This window comes from Selaginella moellendorffii, unplaced genomic scaffold (assembly GCF_000143415.4).
Source record: "Selaginella moellendorffii unplaced genomic scaffold, v1.0 SELMOscaffold_83, whole genome shotgun sequence".
Taxonomy (NCBI): domain Eukaryota; kingdom Viridiplantae; phylum Streptophyta; class Lycopodiopsida; order Selaginellales; family Selaginellaceae; genus Selaginella; species Selaginella moellendorffii.
Genome location: NW_003314344.1, coordinates 753,909 through 774,030, shown reverse-complemented (window position 1 = coordinate 774,030; position 20,122 = coordinate 753,909). Strand labels below are relative to the sequence as shown.

The window sequence follows — 20,122 nt, the reverse complement described above, 5'->3', positions numbered from 1 at the left end:
TTGTCTGCAACATTTCACTTTCGTACCTTGGAGATGAACTTGCACAGTGCCTGGAGAAGACACCTCATTTGGAGTTCTTACTGGTATGTATCAAGTTAGAAGGAAACATGTACTAAGTTGGCTTTGTTACAGGAGCTTTCCATTGGCAGAACAATCCAGTCGAAGAGTAGGGAGCTCATGCCCGCTCTCAAGTCCCTATCTTGCAGCAACAACCGCCTCCTAAAACGACTACGTTCTCCATTACCTGTGCTCGGCCCCAACTAAGAGCAAGAGCATGGAACAAAGCTCAGACTTGTATGATAACGGACATGCCACTGAGAACTCAGGTGAACTTATTTTTTCTTTATTTGAATGTGAACCAAACAATTTCACGTAGGTGATCAGAACGGAGGTGGGATCCTTGCTGAGCTCCTCCGTGCCTTGGAAAAGGAATGACAACAGCAATAAGTCTTACAGTAGTGCTGCTTTAATTTGCTCCTTGAGTGCTTGCCTGGCAGCAGGATCCATCTGACACGAGCAAGACGAAGAGGAGATCAGAGCTGCACAGCTAGACGGTAGACAAAACTTACCTTATCAACAAGGTTCCGTATAACTTGCGGCAGCACCTCGAGATCGTCGTTTCGATTTTGACAATCACTGAGCATCTGCCTCGAAACTTTCTGCACTCTGAGCTGCTGGAGCTCCCGTTGGATCCTGGACTCGTTGCTGGCCAGCCACTCCACAACCAGAGTATCGTCGGCCCAACCATCCCCATCACCGGTGCTGCTGCTGCTCCACGTCAAGAACCACTGCCTCAACAGCTCCAGCGCGTCCCGGTGACTACACTCGCTTCCAGCAGCCGCTAGCACACGTTGTATCACAGATTCTTGGGCCAGCCTCCTCGCCAACCTGTTGTAGAAGAAAGACCTCGAGCACTCCCAGTCCACCACCCGCCGGATGATCCCTTTGGCGGCCAGCCGGAAGGCCGTGTCGTGCATATCAATGAAGCGGAGGGCGATCTGCTTGTACACTGGAATCAGGCTGTCCTGGCGAGCTCTCATCGCTGCTGGATCCTCGAGTCGTGGCAGTACTGGATCCAAGCGCTTCATGGAGTCGAGGATTTGCTCCCTCCGGAACTTTATCTCGGCTACTCCCTCGGCCTCGAGCACCCCGGCTCTAGCCGTGCTGTCGGCGTACATCTCGACTTGGTCCGGATTGATCTTACTGTCCACCACCACCCAGGCCCCGCCTCGAAGCTCGCCATTCCGAGGCACGTAGACGAACACCGGTTGCTGGTACGTGCGGAGGTGCTCCACGATGGTGGATCCGGCTTGCAAAACTCCCTCAAAGAGATCCCTTTGGCCACCCGAGAAGCCTCTCCAGTTGGCCAGGATGAAGAGCGGGAGCCCCTCGTTGTTGAAGTCGATCATGGCTTGGGCCGTCTTGGAGGCCGAGTCCGGGAACCAGACCTGTCCGGCTTGCGGCACCACTCTCTCCTGCGAGTCGAGCTGTCCGGGGTCCGCAGGGATCACTTGCATGACCGTCTGCGTCTCCACCGCGATGATCCCAACTGGTATCCCCCCGAGCCGAGCACGCCCTGTCACTACCGTCCGAGCCCACCCCTCGAGCGTCTCGGTGAAGCTGCCTTTGTCGAAGATACCGCCCATCCAGCCGCCGCCACCCTCGGAGTTGTAAACTCCGGCCACCGCGGCACGAGGATCGCAGCTGTTCTCCGGGACGTAGGCCACTGTCCTGTCCGGGGGATCGTCGCTGGGCCGAGACGGAAGCCCGCCACCTTTGACGCTGGGGACGTAGCTCAGCCAGTTGAGGATGGCGGACACTCCTTCGAGATCGTCGCTCACAGTGAGATGCGTGACGCCGTTCGTCGCCATCACCTTGGGTCCCCCGAGCTGCATTTGCGAGCTGTACACTTCTCGTCCCAGGAGCTTGTTGAGCGCCGAGTAGCCCGTGAGGATGATCGGCTGGTCCAACCGCTGGATGCACCGCATTCCCAGACGAGCAAGGTAGGCACCGATGCCGACCGTCTTGCCGGAGACGTACGTCAAGGTGAAGGTCTCCCTGTATGCCTTGGAGTAGGCGCTGGCGATGGCACCGCTCCCCGAGAGGTTCTCCACGCCGAGCCCGTCCTTCTGCCCGATGATATCGTCGATCACCCAGCGCACCTGTCCGTCCGCCACCTCCAGCTTGTGAGCGTTCACGAAGGCGCCGAGCTTGGAGTAGTCGTCCGGCCGGAGGTAGAGGTAGTGGAAGCCGTGCTCCGGGCGAGAGTCGTCCAGCCACCCGACCTGGAAGCTCCTCCTCACTTCCTCCGCTACGTCGATCCGGGCACCCGAGTTGGCGGCCAGGTAGACGAGAGGGAGCTTCTCCCGGCACGCCATGTCCGTGACGCACTTGAAGAAGGCGTCCTCCTTGGGGCCGAAGGAGCCAGCGGCATGCGTTACGTCGTTGGAAACCACGATAAGGTGGCGGCCCTGAGGGTACTCTGGAGTGCACAGCTCCAGACGCCACGCTACCATTCCAATGTCGTTGCTGGCGCTGGGCCGGTTCGTCTCCACCAGGGTGGCGTCCCACGACTGGTTTGCCGTGGGAAACACGAGCTCGGTTGCGCAGAACGCTGTGGTGTCCTTGGGCAGCTCCATCCCGGACTCCTTCCAGCACTGCTTGAGCGCAGCCTCGAACACCTGGTTTGACACAAGCTCGTTCGTCGCTCAGCTAGAAACACGCACAACTTACCAGAGGGAAGTCGTAGCAAAAGGTGGTGCCGTTCTTCCTGGCCAGCAGCCGTCTAGAGTCGAGAGCTTCCAACGGCTTGCACTGCTTGGACAACGGGACTCCATGGAGCGGCCCCTCACAACCTGGAAACGGCGAGCTATAGACGGTCTGCTTCGTGAGAGGATCGCGCACCTCCCTGTAGATCTGCGAGCACACAAAGAAAGAAGAGATGTAGAGCTGTGAATCAAAGAGACAAGAGGAGCAAAGAAAGACTTTTACCTCAACCTTGCAAGTGTAACCAGTAGCGTTAGACACCACCACTCTCCAGATGCCTTCGCCACCCAAAGACATCCGGAGCTCCCATGCAAGCACGGCTAGGCGGTACATGCGTGTTCCAAGAGCAGCGTAGATCTTGTGTACCAGCGCCTCGAGCCACATCACGATTGACGAGGCCAGGCTTCTCACTCCCTGCGGCCTCAGCACGCAAAGGTACATATGGACGTGCTCAGCTCTTCCTTCTGCGACTTCCAGCTCTTCCAGAGCGCCTTGGAGCGCCTTGATCACGCTCTCAAAAGTGCCATCCTCGTCCAGCGTCTTCGTTTGCCTCACGAAAGTCCGTAGAAACGTGCGCTTCACCGTCGACTTTCCCTTCTTCTCCTGGACAGAGTAAAGATGCCATTGCCTGTCCCGTGACAGTGAGTACTTCATCGTTCCAAGCTCCTTCAAGTTGTCCTGCAATAACGAAGGAAAGTGTTGCTTTGGGGTGACGAGGGAGGATTGATTCTATACATACCAGCTCAAGGAAACCAGAGAGAGGTGCCTCGACGTGACGGTAGAGCGGGTCTTCTGCATATGATTTCGTCTCCTGAGACCAGTGAAAGCAGTGGCGGATTGGACCCCTGCCTTCGTCTCTTTGGATGATGCAGCTCACAACTCCAACTCCGGCAGCTTGCAGCAATCCTCGCAAGGTCTCACCCTTGAGTCCCTTGGCGAGCTTCTCGACTCTTTCTTGCGTCTGCCCCTCATCACCACTGCAAAATGTTAAGTGTGTCACACCACAGGCACAAAAGCTCCTTCATATACCTGTCTTGATGAGCACTCAGCTGGTTCTTCCTCCCGACGAGAGCAATATGGAGCACGTTGCCAAGGCGGGTATGGTTAGAGTCCTTGGTCTCCTGCGTGACACCAAACCACTCTTCAAGCGCAGTCCGAACAGTAGACGAGAGTGTGTTCAAGGACGAGAGGACCGCCATGGCCCCACGCCATTTGACTGGTTCACTTTCTTCTGCCGCTGCTGCCACCCGGAGAGGCCCTTCCTCGTAGAATTGCCACGAGGCTAGCATTGCCGAGCGCTGCCATTGCATCCGGACTGAACCTTTCACTAGATATGGCTGCGAGGCCCGACAAGTTTGTCAAGAACACACACACAGAACAAAGTACCTGATACAGCCTTCGGATGTAAGTCTCGATAACGCGCCTTTGCAACGTGTGATCGCCATGGTCACCGTGATCAAACAACGCCACAAGAGCATCTTCCACAGCAACCGGTGCGTCAACCCAGTATTCCATTCTCTCGTCGATAGCACTCTTGCCAGATCGCTTTGAGCCGTTTTCGTCCTCCGTAAACATTCCCAGCTCTGATAGACTTCGCGCAATATCTGCTCGAATTCCGCTCAACTTAGATTGTTCCAGAAGAAGGCTCGACTTTACCGCCAGCTGCATTACCACCACGTTACTACACACAACCAAGGAGGAGTTTACGTACCTCCGTGTAGTTTGAGTCACTCAAGGCCGCCAAACGCACAAGTTGGTCTCTGTATGCGGAGGGGTTAGGATACACGAGAGCTTCGATAAGGCGTAACATTAAGGCGTTCTTAGTCTTGATACCCTGTGTTCTCCAGTTACTTAGCGTTCTTAGTTCTTAGGGAGGAAAAACATTACCTGGTGAGAGAGCACAATATCGACAACCTTCCAGAGGTCTTTCTTGTGGACGTGTCGAAGGCTTTCGATGACGTCAGCCTGCAAAGCAAAGAATTTGGAGCTCGTGATTCAAAAAAGAGCGAAGCTCGATACACACCTGTGTACCGGTGCCTTGGCTGAAATGCTCCTCGACGAGCAAATACTCCTCAAAGAGTGCTTTTACGATGCTGCAGGCGTGACCCCGGCGCCCCCCCTCGTATGACTTGGCTAGCGTTAACAAGGGCTCCACAAGCCTTTCTTGTGTCGCCCTGTCTTGATCGGTTGCGGAGGCAAGGAATTCCTACAAAGAAGGATGGCTTTCGTAAAAAAACAACGTAAGAACTCACCTCTAAAACTTCCCGCACTCCCTTGGCAGGAAAGTCTGCAGCTCCTCGCTCGCTACCAGACGAGGCTTCGTACTCTTTCAGCTTCAGATCCAGCTGTGTAGAACACAGTAAGCTGCGTGCTCATTCAAATGAAAAACCCACACTGTACCCGAGCTTTCAAGTTGGTCGGGATTCGGCTTGCGAGTACTGCAATGCATTCTTGCCACTGAAGAACGGGCAGCTGAGGATCGTCCAAGCAACTGAGAAGAGTCTGCACAACCTACAACCCACACAAAAAAGTCTCGTAAAGCTTAAGCCAAATGGACTAAGTACTGATCAGCTTACCTCGTCCACGTTGTGTTCGTAACCGGCGAGTATCATGTTCGAGGCATTAATGATCAAGGCACAGCGATGATGAACCTTTCCAGGGACCGGTATTGGAGTTCCAAGTGCCGGAAATCCTTCCGAAAATGGAACTGCTTTTCTCACAGCAGAAGGATCATCCAAGTCGAGCACCGCAATCAAATCGCCGGCCTGCACGGACAGAACACACAAAGCAAGATAACAAACACTAAACCGACGGTAGAACGTACCACCATCGCTTGTGCTTCCAAATGCTTGAAGTGGATTGTGCCGGAAGCCGGTGAAAGAAGAGGCATGCACATTTTCATAACTTCCACCTCGGCGTAGGGTGTGTCGGTGTCAACATGGCTACCGTCCGCCACTAGAAAGCGCATTAGCTTGCACGGGGTCTCCGCTATCAGTCGTGACGGATCATGATCGTTCTGCACAAACAAACACAGCTTCAGCAAAAACAAAGAAAGAAACCAGGGGAAGAAACTCTCACCTGTAACAAGCATGTACGTCCATCAATAAGTAGCCTCGTTCCAGCGGCTTCCTCCTCTCCATAGACAACATGGCTGTTCCCATCCAGCTGATGGATGATCCAATGAGCAATAACAAGCAGCGGTAACAAAGCACAAACCTGGACAAGTAGACCTCCGTCTCGCAGCGTGTGGACCTCGGCCTCGACTCGAGAATTATTCATATTTAATCTGTACGTCCCGGGGCCACCTTTTGTTAATTCCATCTGTGCACACACACGCACACACACACACAGTCACGCAGTGAGAGAGCGAATTGATAACAAGGCGAGAAGATGGTTGCCGTTTACCGTGTATTTGCTGCCATCGATGTTGAGCGACGTGCGAAAATTGACGAGAGAAATGTTCTGTTGAGACGAACTAGCGAAAGGATTAGTAAAGAAGAACCGCAAGCATTGCTTACCTTCGGTGGGATTTGTCCTTTCTCAAGGTAGCCTATGTACTCGGACACTCGTGCTGCACAAAGTCTTGATGTTCTCTGGCACATAAACGCACAGATAAGGTGTTATGCTTCTCAAAGCAAGGAGAACTTACGTAAATGGCTCCACAAACCACCGATAGATACCACAAAGGCCGCTCGGCCCGCAAACGCATGGCAATCCGGCCGTCCAGCCAGCCCGTATGTATCTTGTTGTTCTTGTACTCAGGCGCCTACAACGCACAAGTATTAGTGACAAGACTCCACATTGCGTGCATTACAAAAAGCTTACGTGAAGAAGATCGACGGTGTAGTCAACGTTGGTATGGATTTCACCTCGGATGTGCAGCTCTTTGAGCCCAAGTACCATGTTTGCAATGGCGGCCGGACGTGTCTCTCCAAACGCAAAGACGTGTCCTACAGGAGGCGCAAGAGCAATCAGCAATAATTAAGTGTGTCCTCGACTGGAAACGTACCAAACTGGGAATCGGAGAACTCGTGGATGCCACCACCAGACTGCAAGACAGGCCTCTCAGGACAGGGTGAAAAGGGAAAAGATAAAAGAGGTTTTGCCGCACCTTTACAGAGAAATAGGCCCATATATTCGGTTTGCTTCTAAAGCTCACTTCCTGAAAAAAGCAGAACAAGTCTGAAGCAAAAAGAGACGCAGGGATATTGACATACCTGCACTTTGCCAGTGGTGGGCTTGAAACCATCGTCCGGATCCTCGCTAGTGACACGCACGGCTACAACATGTCCCCTGGGCTTGTTAGCCACTGCTGTGTCAAAGTCGAAGGCCACAGCGGTATCAGCAGCAGCTGCGTGCCAATTCGTCTGGTTGTGGACGAGCTGGTCTTCCTTGCCGTAAAACCGCCTGATCTCTGGAGTACTACGTCTACTTTAGCTCCCCACGATGCGAGCATACAGGTAAAGAAAAGAAAAACAAAACATACCCGGTATCTTCCAAAGAGGAATCCCCATGCCAACCGCGAGCTGTGCCGCAGGTAAGTTAACTTCCGCGATCCACTCGGTCACCGGATGCTCTACCTGAAGGACGCGGTAAGAGGAGGCAAGATATAAGCGAGACAAACCTGTAGCCGCGGGTTGAGCTCGAGAAAATGGAACTCGCCAGTCTCCATACTGTAGAGGTACTCCACAGTAGCAGCACCAACATAGCTGACACACTGTGCTAGTCTTCGAGCGCCTTGCTCCAAGAGGCGCACAGTCTCGGGCGGAGCTATGGTTATCGGCCCCTCTTCGATTATCTGCGATGGCGTTTGCGTTAGTGTAGTAGCAATGCGTTCCTTGGTTTTACCTTTTGATGGCGCCTTTGGACGCTGCAGTCACGGCTGTGCAACGCAGCGACATTGCCATACTGATCACACAGAAGCTGGACCTCCAAGTGGCGGCACTAACCAGAAGAAACAAAAAGAGAGTTTTTTTTTTTTCACGGTGTTCTTCGTTCTTTACGTACCTGAGAGGCAACTTTCATGATAAAGATCGGCGAGCCCGGTACTTCGCCTTGCACTTGCTTAAACAAAGCCTTGACCTCTTCGTCGTTGTGAACCTACAGGAGGAACAGTAGTCAGCTATAAAGAAGAGCACGAAGAAAGCGAAACTTTTTGCTCTAAAATACCTTGCGGATCCCTTTGCCACCGCCACCCCAGGACGCCTTGATCATGGCCGGGTATCCAATCTTCTGGCACATCGCCAGCGCTTCCTCGGCCGAGAAAACGCACGCTTGCTTGTAGAGCTCCTCGGGGATCCCATCTCTACAGCTCTCAAACGGCACAGCAACCTGTGGATCAAAGAAGCAAAGAAGTGTGACTTGACGACGACGAGCGCATATAAACTCACGTTGGATCCACTCCAGGGAAGCGTTGGAACTCCAGCAGCCTGCGCGATGAGCGAGGATCCGATCTTATCTCCAAGAGCAGCCATAGGCGCCGCGGGAGGCCCCAAGAACACGATATTCCTCGCAGCGAGCGAGCTGGGAAGATCGGGATTCTCGGAAGCATGCCCCCATCCGGGCCACACTGCCGCCACGCCGGCTCGCTCGGCCACCTGGGAGAGACGCGAAGAACACCACGATCACAGCGAGAAGAAGGTGAGAGCTGGCGCTCTGGATCATACCTCGGTGATGAGCTGCACATTGGCGTAGTTGTTGTTGTTGGTGCCGCCGGGCACCTCGACGAACTGGTCGGCCATGCGGATGTGCTCGGCGTTGATCCTCATGTCCTCGGGCGTGGCCATGGCGACGAGCACCACCGCCCTCTCCGCGCCAAACGCCTCGTACGCCCAGGATCTGACGCTGCGCATGAACTTGACGGCGGCCATGCCATTGTTGGCAATGAGGATGCTGTGGATGGGCCGCGCGCCGCCCAGCGAGAAGCAGTAGTCGTCCACCTGCGAGTGGGGATGCCCGTTGGCCTCCATCGCTGCGCTCCAATCGCCCTACTTACCTAGGGCTCCACTCGCGCGAGCTGGGCATTCTTATGGCAATTGGAGAGGAGAGCTCTTTGGGCTCTTCAAGGGCGGAGAAGGATCCACGCCATTGTCATGGGTTTTGGGGCCAGTTAGGTGGGGTGATGTCTTTTTGTGTGTGTGTGTTTGCTCACACCGGTGGATCAAGTCAACACAAAGGAGGAGATTGATTTGTTTGGGCAATGGGGTGTGTCTAGAATCTAGATCTAGGTGAAGATCCAACATCATCCTCTAACTTGGTATCTCAAATGCTCATCCAACAGTGCTCTCTATCTAGTTTGCCCTCCAAGCTCAAGTGGAGATAACTGGGGGGCTCTCGCAAGAGCTGCAGATGCCTAGTTGCGGCAAATGCCGAATCGCACAGATCATATCAGAAGATGACGAAACAACACAAGTCTAACCGGGGTTGACTTGGAACCAGAGATTCTCTACGTACGTCCACAGTCAACGTGATATCGTCATGTTTCCTCAAATGGGCATTCTTTAAGAGACCTCGGAGACTAAGTGGTGTGATTCAAGCAAAGGGAAGCTGGCTAAGCGAGAAAAATCTAAGAAATGAAAGAAACTTTTTTTTTCTTCTAGAAAGAACAAAATGCAACTTGTGCGAGAGCTGCTGTGAAGACAAGCTCTACGTATGTACGTCCTTGCCCAACCGAACTCCTCCTGTAAAGAACACCTCGGATTGTGATGCCATCTTTGCACTAGATCCAATTCGCCTCTGGAAGGCCTTCGTAATTCCTTGATTTTAGCATTCCAACTGTATAGATGACAAGAATGCCACGCCTCTTCTACTAGAATCCAAGGATTCTGGACACTTTTGAACACTCAATGCCTTGGAAAACCTTCCTTTCTATCCCGAAAGCCTCCTTTTTGTCTCCAGATTTGATCGCTTCTCCTGCCAAAATCTCAAATCCTTCAAATGCGCCACGTTGATACCTGTTCTATCGCACAAGTCAGTGACGCGTCCGTTTCATTGGTTCAGCTAGGAACTTTTGAAAGATCGCACACTTAACTCTAAAGTGACGCCGACACAAGAATGTGTTCTTCCGTGAGCATAGAAGATCTTTCTCCAAACTTTTATGGAATTGGGACCCTCGTCCTTCCATCTCCGCCACCCTGCCTGGAAAGATGGCCTATGATTCTCTTCTGGAGAAACACTTTTAGCAAAACATGTTCTGTTTATTTTCAAAACACAAGAGACAGTATTTCTAACTTGATCACATCTTGGAAAGCTTTTCACCTCTCTCAGTCGCTGCAACAACAGCATTTATGAATGCAGCTCTAACTCCGCCTTTCTCGAGCTCGTGCAGTCCTGCTATCGTGGTTCCTGTTTTTTTATCCAAAAGCCACTAATTCAAGACAGAGAGAAAGGAAAAAATATATGTTTGCAATACCTCCAGGAGATGCTACTTCGTCTTTCAGCAATCCCGGATGCTTTCCTGTTTCCAGCACCATTTTGGCCGATCCATAAACCTGCGATACAGTTAAATAAAGGAAAAGAACCTCAATGATCCAGATGAGACAAAGCTTACCGTTTGTGCTGCGAGTGACAAGGCAATGTTTCTTGGCAATCCAGCGGCCACTCCGCCATCAGCAAGAGCTTCTATAACGAGGAAGATATAAGCAGGGCCACTACCACTGCACAGCACCAAAAACGTATTCTTCTGTTAACAGGCAAGAAAACGAATGAAGAACAAACACTTGATCTACCTTACTCCCGTCACAGCGTTGAGGAGCTTCTCGTCGACTATATGAATTTTCCCCACCGCCTCAAAGAGCGACTTGACGAGATCAGCGTCTTTGTTCGTCGCAAACAACCCCAGGCTCATAGCTGACAAGAAACGAAGAAAAGATTCAGTTGCGGAGTCTACAGACACAAACGTAGTCTTTTTGTTACCAGCGGCTGTCTCTCCCACCAGACATGGAGTGTTGGGCATTACCCTCACGATTCTTGCCTCTCCTGCCCATTCCTAGCTCCACGAAATGGATCAAAGCAGAAAAATCTAAAGAGGACTTACAAAAACTCGTCGCACACATACCTGTAAGCGATCCAAAGTCACGCCTGCTGCAATCGACACAAGCAAGTGTTCTTCCGTGAGCTTTGGCTTCAAATCCTTGACGACGATGCTAGCTGCACTCTTCCAACAGCCAAGGAATCACTAAAAGAGGCATACGAAGAAAAAGAAAAAAGGCACAAGGAGAAAGCTTTACCAATCTGGGGCTTCACTGCGAGAATTATGACATCGCTGCTGCTCGCAACCTGATCAGAGATAGAATCCCGTCCAATCTGGAGAGGGAAGGGAAAATGTAGCTTACCTCATGGTTGGATTCAACAGTTTTGACGCCCAATTGCTCAAACACGCGGCGCCGGGCCTCGCTCACATCGGCTGCGATCATCCTAGAGAACGGGACGACCGATGCCCGGGACAAGCCCCGCGCGATCGCCTCCGCCATGGCGCCGGCGCCGACGAATCCGACTCGACACCCCATGTTGGCCTACAACCCTAAAACCCCCAAAACCCCTGTTGAAAAGAGCATATTCCAAATAAATTAGGGCTCTTGGGAAAATGCATGATCGGCCTTCTTCGCAGATGGGCGCATTCTCAGCCGGATTGCGCAGCGCAGGGCGTGTTCGCCAAGGCTCTGGATCAGGATGCCCTTGCGACGCTGCTGCGATCGTGTGGGGCGTCCAAGAATCTGGCCAAGGGCAGGCTCGCGCATGGATTCCTCGTAGCCGGAGAGCACAAGCACAACAGATACCTCGCCAATCTCGTCGTCCAGATGTATGGAAAATGCGGCAGCGTGGCCGACGCTCAAGCCGCATTCCAGGAGATCTCTCATCCCAATCTCTTCTCCTGGAACATCCTCCTTTTTGCATATGCCCAGAACGGGCATCTTGATCGTGCGAAGGAGGTATTTGATTCTCTGGAGAGAAAGAACGTTGTGACGTGCACGACGATGCTACAGCTCTACACTCAGCACGGGGAATTCGATCTTGCAGAGGAGCTTTTCGAGAGCATGGCCGATCGAAACACTGTGTCTTGGAACACAATGATCACCGCGTATGCCCAGGCCGGGCATTTGCAATCTGCGAAGAAGATGTTTGATCGAGCGCTTGTCAGGGACGTTGTGTCGTGGAACGCAGTCGTCCAGGGCTTCTCGCAAAACGGATCCCTGAGTGGCGCCCGGGAGATCTTTGAGAGAATGCCGCAGAGGAACACTGTGTCCTGGAATCTCATGATCTCCGCAGTGGCTGCTCACGGCGAGGGGAATTATCTAGAAGAGATGAAGTGTCTGTTTGATCAGATGGAAGAGACGGACGCGCTGTCGTGGAATCCTTTGATCCAAGCTTATGCTCAGAATGGGGATATCGATCAAGCTTGTCAACTTTTCGATGATATGCCCGAGCGAGACGTGACTTCCTGGAACATTATGATCCAATCGTTCGTTGAAAATGGGATGGCAAAAGAGGCCGAGTTTGCCTTCCAGAAAATGCCCGAGCAAGACGTGGTTTCCTGCACTGCGATGCTCGCTTCGTTTGCCAAGTCTGGGAATCTCAACAAGCTCCATGCCACCTTTCGGAGCATGCCGGAGAGAAACACAGTAACTTGGAACGCTTTTCTACAAGGATACTGCGAAAACAACCGTCTTCAGGAGGCTCTGAAGGTGTTTAAGAGAATGCCCGAGTGGACTACTGCGTCGTGGAACTCGATGATCCCAACTTATGCCCAATCTGGGCATCTTGACAAGGCCAAGTCAACGTTTGAGTCTATGCCTGACCTGGACATCGCTTCTTGGACTGCGCTTGTCAAAGCTCTGGGTCACACGGGACATGGATCTGAGGCGCTGGAGGTATTTCGAAAGATGATCCTGGAGGGCCACACTCCAAACGAGATATCCTTTGTGAATGCTCTCTCGGCTTGCAGCCACGGTGGTCTGCTGGAGGAAGGAATCGAGCTCTTCCAGTCGATGCAAAGCGACCATGGAATCAAGGCGATGAGGGAGCACTACTGCGCCGTGATCGATGTTCTTGGGCGAGCTGGGCGTGTGGAGAGTGCCGAGGAGCTCATCCTCGACATGCCATTTTCTCCAGATGCGATTGCTTGGGGGTCGCTACTGGGCGCTTGCAAGCTCCACCGCGATGTTGTTCGCGGAGAGAATGCCGCAGAGAGACTCCTGGCTATGGATCCTCACAACTCAGTGCCGTACCTCCTGCTCGAGGAGATTTATACAAGCGTTGGGAGGAAGAAAGACGTTGCCAAGCTCAAGAGGGTTATGAAGTCGAAAGGATTGATCAAAGATGCATAGCTTCCAATCAATCCATAGTGATTACTCGTCGACTACAAGGCGCTCCAGGATCAACTTGACGTGATATTGTTGTTGGATCTCCTTTGGTACTGGAATGATCTTGGGCGCTTGCTCATGATTCCACTTCTCTTCTAGGTGACTTCTCCTCCTCATGAGATTTCCTCAATCTCGGTTCTAAGCGATACTCTTACCTCCGCGCAGTACAAGCCAGAGGAGTGCCTCTCACTCTCATCGCTCGAATCTAGATCTCCATCGCCAGATACTCTTAAGAACAATATATAATTTATTCACGAAGGAAATTTATTCAAGTCCAGCTTGTTCTAAGAGCTATGGAACACAGGCACAGCGTCCCCTGCTACAGAACTCCTTAAACACTTCCACAGCCTCTTGATCGCAATACGCTGCTGAGGCATCACCATATAGGGGAGTATTCGGACAGCACGCGCAAAGGCAACCTTCGCGAGGACCATCCCTGCAGCCTTGTGGGAGATCTCTGCATTCCTGGGAAGCTACTGCTGACACCAGAAGCGCAAGAGCAAAGAGAGCAGCGCAAACTCTAGGACTGACCATCATCCCAAGATGTGAAAACCTTGGAACACATACTGTCGGTATATATTCGTCAAGAGAGGCCGCCTAAACTGACTTCCAGAAAAGATATACCTTGGCATCTTTTCATGTTTAGGCCTTTCATGTGCTGCTTCATATCCATTCGTTCTTTTTTGACACATACCAAAAGTCAATTGTCAAGAATACGATGTCATTGAAAAACCACCCAAAAACTTATAAAAAATATTAGTAGTACTTTTTTTGAGTTTAATATAAACTTTACACTTTGTAAGCGACTCAAATCAAGGGTTTTCTCGTCGAAGGCTCGAGCAAATTGCACTTGTTTATGTTCCCTGTCAATTATGGATCCGCCACAATGACGACGTTCATGTAACAATCAAGTCTTTGCTCTCTTGGGTGCTTGCCAAGTTCCTCCCCTTCTCCTAGATCAGTGAGCCTTCTAATGGAGTAGGATCGGACATCCCACTTCTCACTCTCCTGCAACAAGCAACAAGAAGTCCACCGCCAGATACATTAAGAAAAATACACACAAGGAAATTTATTTTATCAATTCAAGTCCAGCTTGTTCTAACAAGCTATGGAGCACATGCACAGGCTACAGAAGTCCTTCAACTCTTTCAGAGTGTCTTGATTGCAATACGCTGCTGAGGCATCATCATATAGGGAAATACCTCCACAGCACATGCAAGGGCAACCTTGATCCACGCAAGCTTGATCATGCCAAGATGTGAAGAACCTAGAACCCACTTAATATATATGTGTGTGTGTGTGTGTGTGTGTTTTGAAAATGCACAGTGGGCAGTGACAGCACATGAAAAGTAAAAAGCTTAAGAATATTTGTAAGGCATCTAATGGCCATTCTACTTTGCTCACTAAATCCTCAGGCTTTAAGTCCCCAAAATCACAAGATTAAAATATGCCAGACCTGAAATGGCACTAGCTTGGAAGCATAATTTGCCTTTGGCAAATAATAGGTACTTAAAATAGTCAAGCCAAATGAGATATTTGAAATTTATTTATATTTTATAGAATTTAATTCTTTTAATGTTTAAATTAAAATTTTATAGCTATAGCCTATTATAAATTTGTTAGTAATAAATAAAAAAGTAATAACAATACTGTCCTTTGAAGACAAGTAAGAAATTCAAGTATTATCCTATAAATGATAAGTGATAATCATTGTGACGTGATCAAATCAGTAATTTCCTAGGAGAAATCTAAAATGGATGTAAAAATTGATAAGGAAAATTGAATTGTGAATGATGCCATCAACTAAGTATTAAACAACTACACTAACTATTGTGCCACAGTCAAAAGAAGAGGAGAAAGAAGTTGTTATTGCAAAGGAGGAAGCAATTATTTATTTATGGATGTTAAAAAAGAGAAAAATGAACGATAAAATTTCTTTCATAGGCATTTCTGACATAGAATAATGATGATTCATGGCAAATAATATGGATCATACAAGCAAAAACATCTCATATTTTTAAACAAGATTTTTATACATGTATTTTTCTGTGTACTAAGTTATGTGGCATTATGCAAAAAATGGAACAAAAAAAAAGCATCACACCGAATGCTATTATTTAAGTGGAGAGAGAGTGAAATTGTTGTTTAAAGAGAAGGGATGGCATGAAGCAACACTTTATTTGTTCCTTTCTCATTTCTAAATAAATTAAGGTCATAACCATTTATAAATATCCCTTTGAAAGTGAGTTATAAAGGCATAATTATCTATTATTCATGGAGTGAATGCACTCTTATAAATCTTATTACTTGGTAACCTTATTAATCTTATTAATCTTATTTTTATAGGTAGCAACAAAAATAATAATTAAGTTTATATTACATGTGTTTTTTTATGTACCATTATAATAATGGTATTATCATAAAATATTAGTAAAAATTGAATGATATATAACATTTTTGAAATGTTTTCATACTTTCCTATTGTCCCAAAATTTCACCTTACAAATAATATGTTTGAGCTAATTCCTGCTTATGTACTAAATATATAATAAAATTTGATGTTCAAACATAGGAGAAGAAATAACAAAACCAAAATTATATCATATTAGATTAACTATTTTATAGCATCATTTTAATCTCACTAGAAGAACAATTTTAACATAGCTTGCTCAAATACAACGTTATAGAGCAAGCAGCTCTAGAGCTGGTGGTGTGGCGAGATTTAGCCTGGTAATGAGGTATGCCTAGGGCATGGGCACAATGAGTCCTAGCGATGTCAAGCATAGTTAGGATATTTAAGAAATTGAAGGAGTTATCAATATTTTTTTGAGATTCACAAATATCCACTTACAGTTCTAAACAAAAGACATGAGGTGTGCTGGCACAGTTCACATGATTTGTTTTTTGGCACCCTCAAGTGTCTTCTCCGAGCGGCTAGCTCTCTCTGAATCGCTCAATTGTTGATGAGACACTGACTGTAAGACCATCAGGTTTCTGGATGATCAGGTGTTTAACGTGAATCAGTGAGCAGCTTTGAGCAATGCATGTTTAGGAGGCATGACTGAGCAAAGACTCGACTTTCGCCAGGTGCCAGTTTGTAAAACTATTTTCTTGGTCAGTTGTGTGGCACAACTCTTTCCTCTCACTCCAATCGCAGCCGAGCAGCGCGTAGGGAGCAGTGCTGAGAGAACTTTGGCCCTTTCCATCGGTAAGTTCATAAGCTCTTTCCTTCATGTTGACCACTAACTATTCAGGTCACAGGAAGCATTGGATACAGACCTGGAGGTACTGAGACCTCCAGGCTAGAAGTGATTTTAGAGCTTTACATGGAATAATTGTTCACTCATTGTGCACAAAAACTCTTCAAAACAAGTCAATGTTCAGATTCAAACTTTTGGAACTTCTATTAAGTCTTGCCAACTAGCCGGCATTCGCTGGGCAATTTTTAGTTGTAGCACAAATCAGCATATTCTTTGGAACCTTCGACCAAGACATATAATTAATCATATTTGATCAGTTTGACGCGCCTGAAATTCTAAAACCAAAATGCGCTTTTGATAAGTCCATACTCGTCAATACTCGTTTCACACGCTGCTTAGTTGGTGCCAGGTGGACGCATCTGAGCGTGCCAGCGCACAAACTGCCCGTTAATCTGGCCAGGCAGTGCCACGTTGCTAATGCCCATTGGCCACAGTAGTAATGCATTCTGTGATTTCTAGGTATTTAAAGGACCGTCCGCCCCGCCCAACGGGTCCATTGGCTTTCTATTCTTCCAACGCCGGGGCACAGTCTAGGGTTCTTCGAGGGATTTCTTGGAGCGATTCTAGCACAAGGATTTTCTCGGCGCCATGTCGATTGCCGAGACAGCTGCGGGATGGGGCAGGGACATTTTCGACCGCTGGACAGGTTTGGGGCGAAGCTTGCATTGCGTGTCCGTGGAGAAATTTGAGGCGTCGGAGGAGATTTTGCCTCGCACACCGCTCCTCAAGCCACGGAATCTGGCGGTTTCTAGCCCGCCTCCTCTCTCACTACCGCCGGCAATGCGGCTGAATTTGTCGCCATTGCAATCGCAAACGCTGGCCAACGCGTTCGGGGGATTTTGTAGCTATGAGAATTGCTCGTCTTGCGTCGCGCCTACTCCGACAAGAGGAACTCCAAGAAGCCCTCTCCTGGAGCTCAAGACAGAGATTAACAGATCTAGCTCGCCGGATACGGATAGCAGTCCATCGCTGGGATTTCGGGCCAAAGCAGGGGCCGCCAGCAAGAGGATCAAGGGGAATTCTCCTTCTTTTCGAGGATTGTCGCAAACAAAGTGGGGTGGTGACAAGGTGGCCAAAGAAAACACTGAGAAGCAAATCACAGTGACAGTGGTTTCGCCTTTGAAGAGGAAAAGACCTCCAAAGCTGCAAATTCCCAGCTCGGGTGGTGAGTCGGAGGTTGTCAAGCCGGATCATAAGGACGTTCCAATGGATATCTCAGCGGAGGGAAAAGGCTATGGAATTCACAGCAAAAAGGGTCACAGAGAAGTTCTCGAGGATGCGTATCAAGCTGTTCTTGACATTGATGGAAACTCGAGACATGTAAGCTGATCTCCTCTGTACTTTGATTGCTTGATGACTGGGTCTTTGATTTCTTCTCGTGCAATTGGAACAGTGTTTTTTAAAAATCTTGACTGTTTCTACGTGAGTTTCTGGATCTGATTACTGACTGGGTCGCTGGATTTTCTCGCTACAGGCTTTCTTTGGAATTTTCGATGGTCACGGGGGACGCGTAGCGGCCGAGTTTGCTGCCGACAACTTGTCCCGAAACATCCGTGATGCTCTTGACAATGGAGAACGCGACTTGGAAGCCGCTGTGAGAGTGGGATATCTTTCAACGGACGCTGCGTTCCTTAAGAAGGTAAATTTCTTCGAAAGTCCCCGTAGAAGAAAAGTGAAGAAAAACTCGGCGATGGCTAACTGGAAGGAACTTTTTATTTATTTTGCAGCAACTTTCAAGTGGAGCAAGCTGCGTCACAGCCTTTATACAGGATGGATCGCTGGTGGTCGCAAATGCTGGAGACTGCCGTGCAGTGATGAGTAGAAATGGAGTCGCTGTAGCTCTCACAGAAGATCACAGGCTTGCTCGCGAGGACGAGAGACGAAGAGTGGAAGATCTGGTAAGTGAAGTTTATTTTTCTGTTTGAAGTTCTATGGGCTTACAAGCTTTGCTCTACAGGGTGGCTACGTTGATTTGTACTCGGGTGTTTGGAGATTACAAGGAGTGCTGGCGGTGTCAAGAGGCATTGGTGATATCCATCTCAAAAGATGGGTGTCCGCAGAACCCGAGATCCAAAAGCTCGCCGTCGATGAGGATTGTGAGTTTTTGTTGCTAGCATCTGATGGGCTTTGGGACGTGGTAAGTTGTGTAGCATTTCTTTCTGCCCGCTCTTTTCTAACTCGATTCTCTTGCTCTAGGTGTCGAATCAAGAGGCTGTAGATTGCGTAGGAGACGAGATTAGATCGGCAGAGATGAGTAGCGTTGGAGGATTAGCAGCGTCGACGAAGAAACTGGCCGAGCTCGCGGCGAGCAGAGGTTCTCAAGACGACATAAGCGTCATGGCCATCGACTTGAGACATTTTCGAAATCTTAGGGCGGACGTGTCGCATTGACGTGTCCGTTGACTTCTCACGTGGCAGATCCGTCGGCCCAGGCGGCAGATCTGGGCATTTTTGGCATCCGACGGCTATGGATAATTGATGTGCTGGAAAAGTGAAAATGAAAAGGCGGATGACAGTTGTTTTTCCTTTTTTGTTTACGATTTTCCTCTTTTTCTTTTTTTCTTTTCTTTTTTATATATTTTGATCTTGGAAGAACACCCCATCCTTTGGCGATTGGATCCAAAGCGCTTGCCCTAGATCTCCGAAAAGGCAGCATCGCATTGCTGGGGTTTTTCTTTGCGATCGATCGATCCCATCCATTTGGGGTGTTCCAAGAAGATAGGAGCCAAGATTTTCTCTCGATATTTCGTGGCGAGCTCCTAGCAGCTCGATCCAATGCCTGTTCTGTGAGGGATCGGCCGATCGATCGCTCCATCGGCAATGGCGGCGGCGTCTTGCTTCGGCGATTACGGCGTGGAGGTGAGTAGCGATCATTCAGCATCGCTGGGCAGGAAGGCGGCGGCGATGAATCAAAACTCCGTGTCGTGCTTGTACCGGACCAAGCTCGCGGGCCAATGCCGGATCGTCACAGTCACCTGGTCCAAGAACGTCATCGGTCAGGGCTTGAATGTGGGTGTGGACGATGGAAAGTTTGGCTGCAAGGTGGAGCTCCGGCCATGGCTCTTCTGGAAGAAGCACGGATCCAAAGGCTTCGAGCTGGGGAATCGCCAGGTCGAGGTGTTCTGGGATCTCTCCTCGGCCAAGTACTCGCCGGGAGGGGGCCCCGAGCCAGTGGCGAGCTTCCTGGTGGCCATTGTGTGTGAGGAAGAGATCGTTCTCCAGTTGGGCGATCAGCACCACCCGGGCAAGGGCCTGAGCAGCAGCAGGGAGGCCTGGAAGAGGCTGCGCGCTGCCAAGCCGGCTTCGATCAAGGCGAGCTTGCTTTCCAGGCGAGAGCACCTCTACGGGAAGAAGTTCTTCGCCACCAAGGCTAGCTTCTGCGAGGGTGGTGAGCTCCACGAAGTGATCATCGAGTGCCCGACGCTGGGAGCGGGCAGCCATAGAGGCTGCGGTCACGGAGATGGCGATCACGGCGATGGCGATGGCGACGACTACCACCATAGCCGGAATGGGAACAGTACCAGCGCAAGTGGCAGCAGTGGATTGAGCTCCGGCTCGAGCAACAGCAGCGGTCACAGTAGCAGCAGCCGGAGTAGCAGTGGCAAGCCGAGCCTCAAGGAGCCGAGGCTTTGCATCAGGATCGACCGGAAGGTGGTGGTCCAGGTGAAGAGATTGGCGTGGAAGTTCCGGGGGAATCAGACCATCGTCATCGATGGTCAGCAGGTGGAAGTTTTC

The 20,122-nt window shown here is 49.9% G+C and overlaps 4 protein-coding genes across 5 annotated transcripts; 2 read left to right on the top strand and 2 right to left on the bottom strand.

Moving 5' to 3' along the window:
- Nucleotides 1–322: 322 nt before the first annotated feature.
- On the bottom strand, nucleotides 323–9,330 carry LOC9630768 (acetyl-CoA carboxylase 1). Of its 2 annotated transcripts, XM_002987627.2 has the most exons (30): nucleotides 8,433–9,330; nucleotides 8,157–8,363; nucleotides 7,936–8,097; nucleotides 7,774–7,866; nucleotides 7,615–7,710; nucleotides 7,391–7,564; nucleotides 7,253–7,346; nucleotides 6,984–7,180; nucleotides 6,878–6,928; nucleotides 6,776–6,815; nucleotides 6,592–6,716; nucleotides 6,416–6,532; nucleotides 6,285–6,359; nucleotides 6,172–6,228; nucleotides 5,983–6,087; nucleotides 5,845–5,931; nucleotides 5,591–5,782; nucleotides 5,343–5,531; nucleotides 5,167–5,277; nucleotides 5,019–5,111; nucleotides 4,790–4,972; nucleotides 4,654–4,731; nucleotides 4,478–4,600; nucleotides 4,153–4,428; nucleotides 3,796–4,103; nucleotides 3,506–3,743; nucleotides 2,992–3,444; nucleotides 2,734–2,916; nucleotides 570–2,681; nucleotides 323–507 (listed from the first exon to the last, which is right to left on the bottom strand). In XM_002987627.2, exons 1-30 carry the CDS (start codon nucleotides 8,733–8,735, stop codon nucleotides 451–453), a joined length of 6,579 nt encoding a protein of 2,192 aa, XP_002987673.1. In that variant the 5' UTR covers nucleotides 8,736–9,330; the 3' UTR covers nucleotides 323–450. The 2 variants fall into 2 exon arrangements, with proteins under 2 accessions (XP_002987673.1, XP_024517260.1); XM_024661492.1 differs by having other exon boundaries at nucleotides 5,845–6,087.
- Nucleotides 9,331–9,941: 611 nt separating this feature from the next.
- Nucleotides 9,942–11,296, bottom strand: LOC9651810 (pyrroline-5-carboxylate reductase). The gene is made up of 8 exons (XM_002987626.2): nucleotides 11,100–11,296; nucleotides 10,995–11,043; nucleotides 10,823–10,914; nucleotides 10,681–10,753; nucleotides 10,494–10,614; nucleotides 10,316–10,421; nucleotides 10,178–10,256; nucleotides 9,942–10,110 (listed from the first exon to the last, which is right to left on the bottom strand). Exons 1-8 carry the CDS (start codon nucleotides 11,271–11,273, stop codon nucleotides 10,001–10,003), a joined length of 804 nt encoding a protein of 267 aa, XP_002987672.1. The 5' UTR covers nucleotides 11,274–11,296; the 3' UTR covers nucleotides 9,942–10,000.
- A 54-nt stretch (nucleotides 11,297–11,350) lies between these two features.
- LOC112341441 (pentatricopeptide repeat-containing protein At4g02750-like) lies at nucleotides 11,351–13,091 on the top strand. Its single transcript, XM_024661529.1, has 2 exons — nucleotides 11,351–11,566; nucleotides 11,670–13,091. Exons 1-2 carry the CDS (start codon nucleotides 11,351–11,353, stop codon nucleotides 13,089–13,091), a joined length of 1,638 nt encoding a protein of 545 aa, XP_024517297.1.
- Nucleotides 13,092–16,878: 3,787 nt separating this feature from the next.
- On the top strand, nucleotides 16,879–18,913 carry LOC9651809 (probable protein phosphatase 2C 2). The gene is made up of 5 exons (XM_002987694.2): nucleotides 16,879–17,707; nucleotides 17,862–18,026; nucleotides 18,115–18,285; nucleotides 18,345–18,524; nucleotides 18,584–18,913. Exons 1-5 carry the CDS (start codon nucleotides 16,976–16,978, stop codon nucleotides 18,776–18,778), a joined length of 1,443 nt encoding a protein of 480 aa, XP_002987740.2. The 5' UTR covers nucleotides 16,879–16,975; the 3' UTR covers nucleotides 18,779–18,913.
- Nucleotides 18,914–20,122: the final 1,209 nt, after the last annotated feature.

Coding starts and splice junctions, on each gene's coding strand:
- LOC9630768 (XM_024661492.1), bottom strand. CDS start 8,735: ATGGAGGCCAACGGGCATCCCCACTCGCAGGTGGACGACTACTGCTTC. Junction 7,565..7,614: donor TCCAAAGGCGCCATCAAAAG/GTAAAACCAAGG, acceptor ACGCCATCGCAG/ATAATCGAAGAGGGGCCGAT. Junction 6,533..6,591: donor ACACCGTCGATCTTCTTCAC/GTAAGCTTTTTG, acceptor TGTGCGTTGTAG/GCGCCTGAGTACAAGAACAA.
- LOC112341441 (XM_024661529.1), top strand. CDS start 11,351: ATGCATGATCGGCCTTCTTCGCAGATGGGCGCATTCTCAGCCGGATTG. Junction 11,567..11,669: donor GCCAATCTCGTCGTCCAGAT/GTATGGAAAATG, acceptor GCATATGCCCAG/AACGGGCATCTTGATCGTGC.
- LOC9651809 (XM_002987694.2), top strand. CDS start 16,976: ATGTCGATTGCCGAGACAGCTGCGGGATGGGGCAGGGACATTTTCGAC. Junction 18,027..18,114: donor ACGCTGCGTTCCTTAAGAAG/GTAAATTTCTTC, acceptor TTTATTTTGCAG/CAACTTTCAAGTGGAGCAAG. Junction 18,286..18,344: donor GACGAAGAGTGGAAGATCTG/GTAAGTGAAGTT, acceptor TTTGCTCTACAG/GGTGGCTACGTTGATTTGTA.
- LOC9651810 (XM_002987626.2), bottom strand. CDS start 11,273: ATGGGGTGTCGAGTCGGATTCGTCGGCGCCGGCGCCATGGCGGAGGCG. Junction 11,044..11,099: donor CTGTTGAATCCAACCATGAG/GTAAGCTACATT, acceptor ATCTCTGATCAG/GTTGCGAGCAGCAGCGATGT. Junction 10,754..10,822: donor TGACTTTGGATCGCTTACAG/GTATGTGTGCGA, acceptor TCGTGGAGCTAG/GAATGGGCAGGAGAGGCAAG.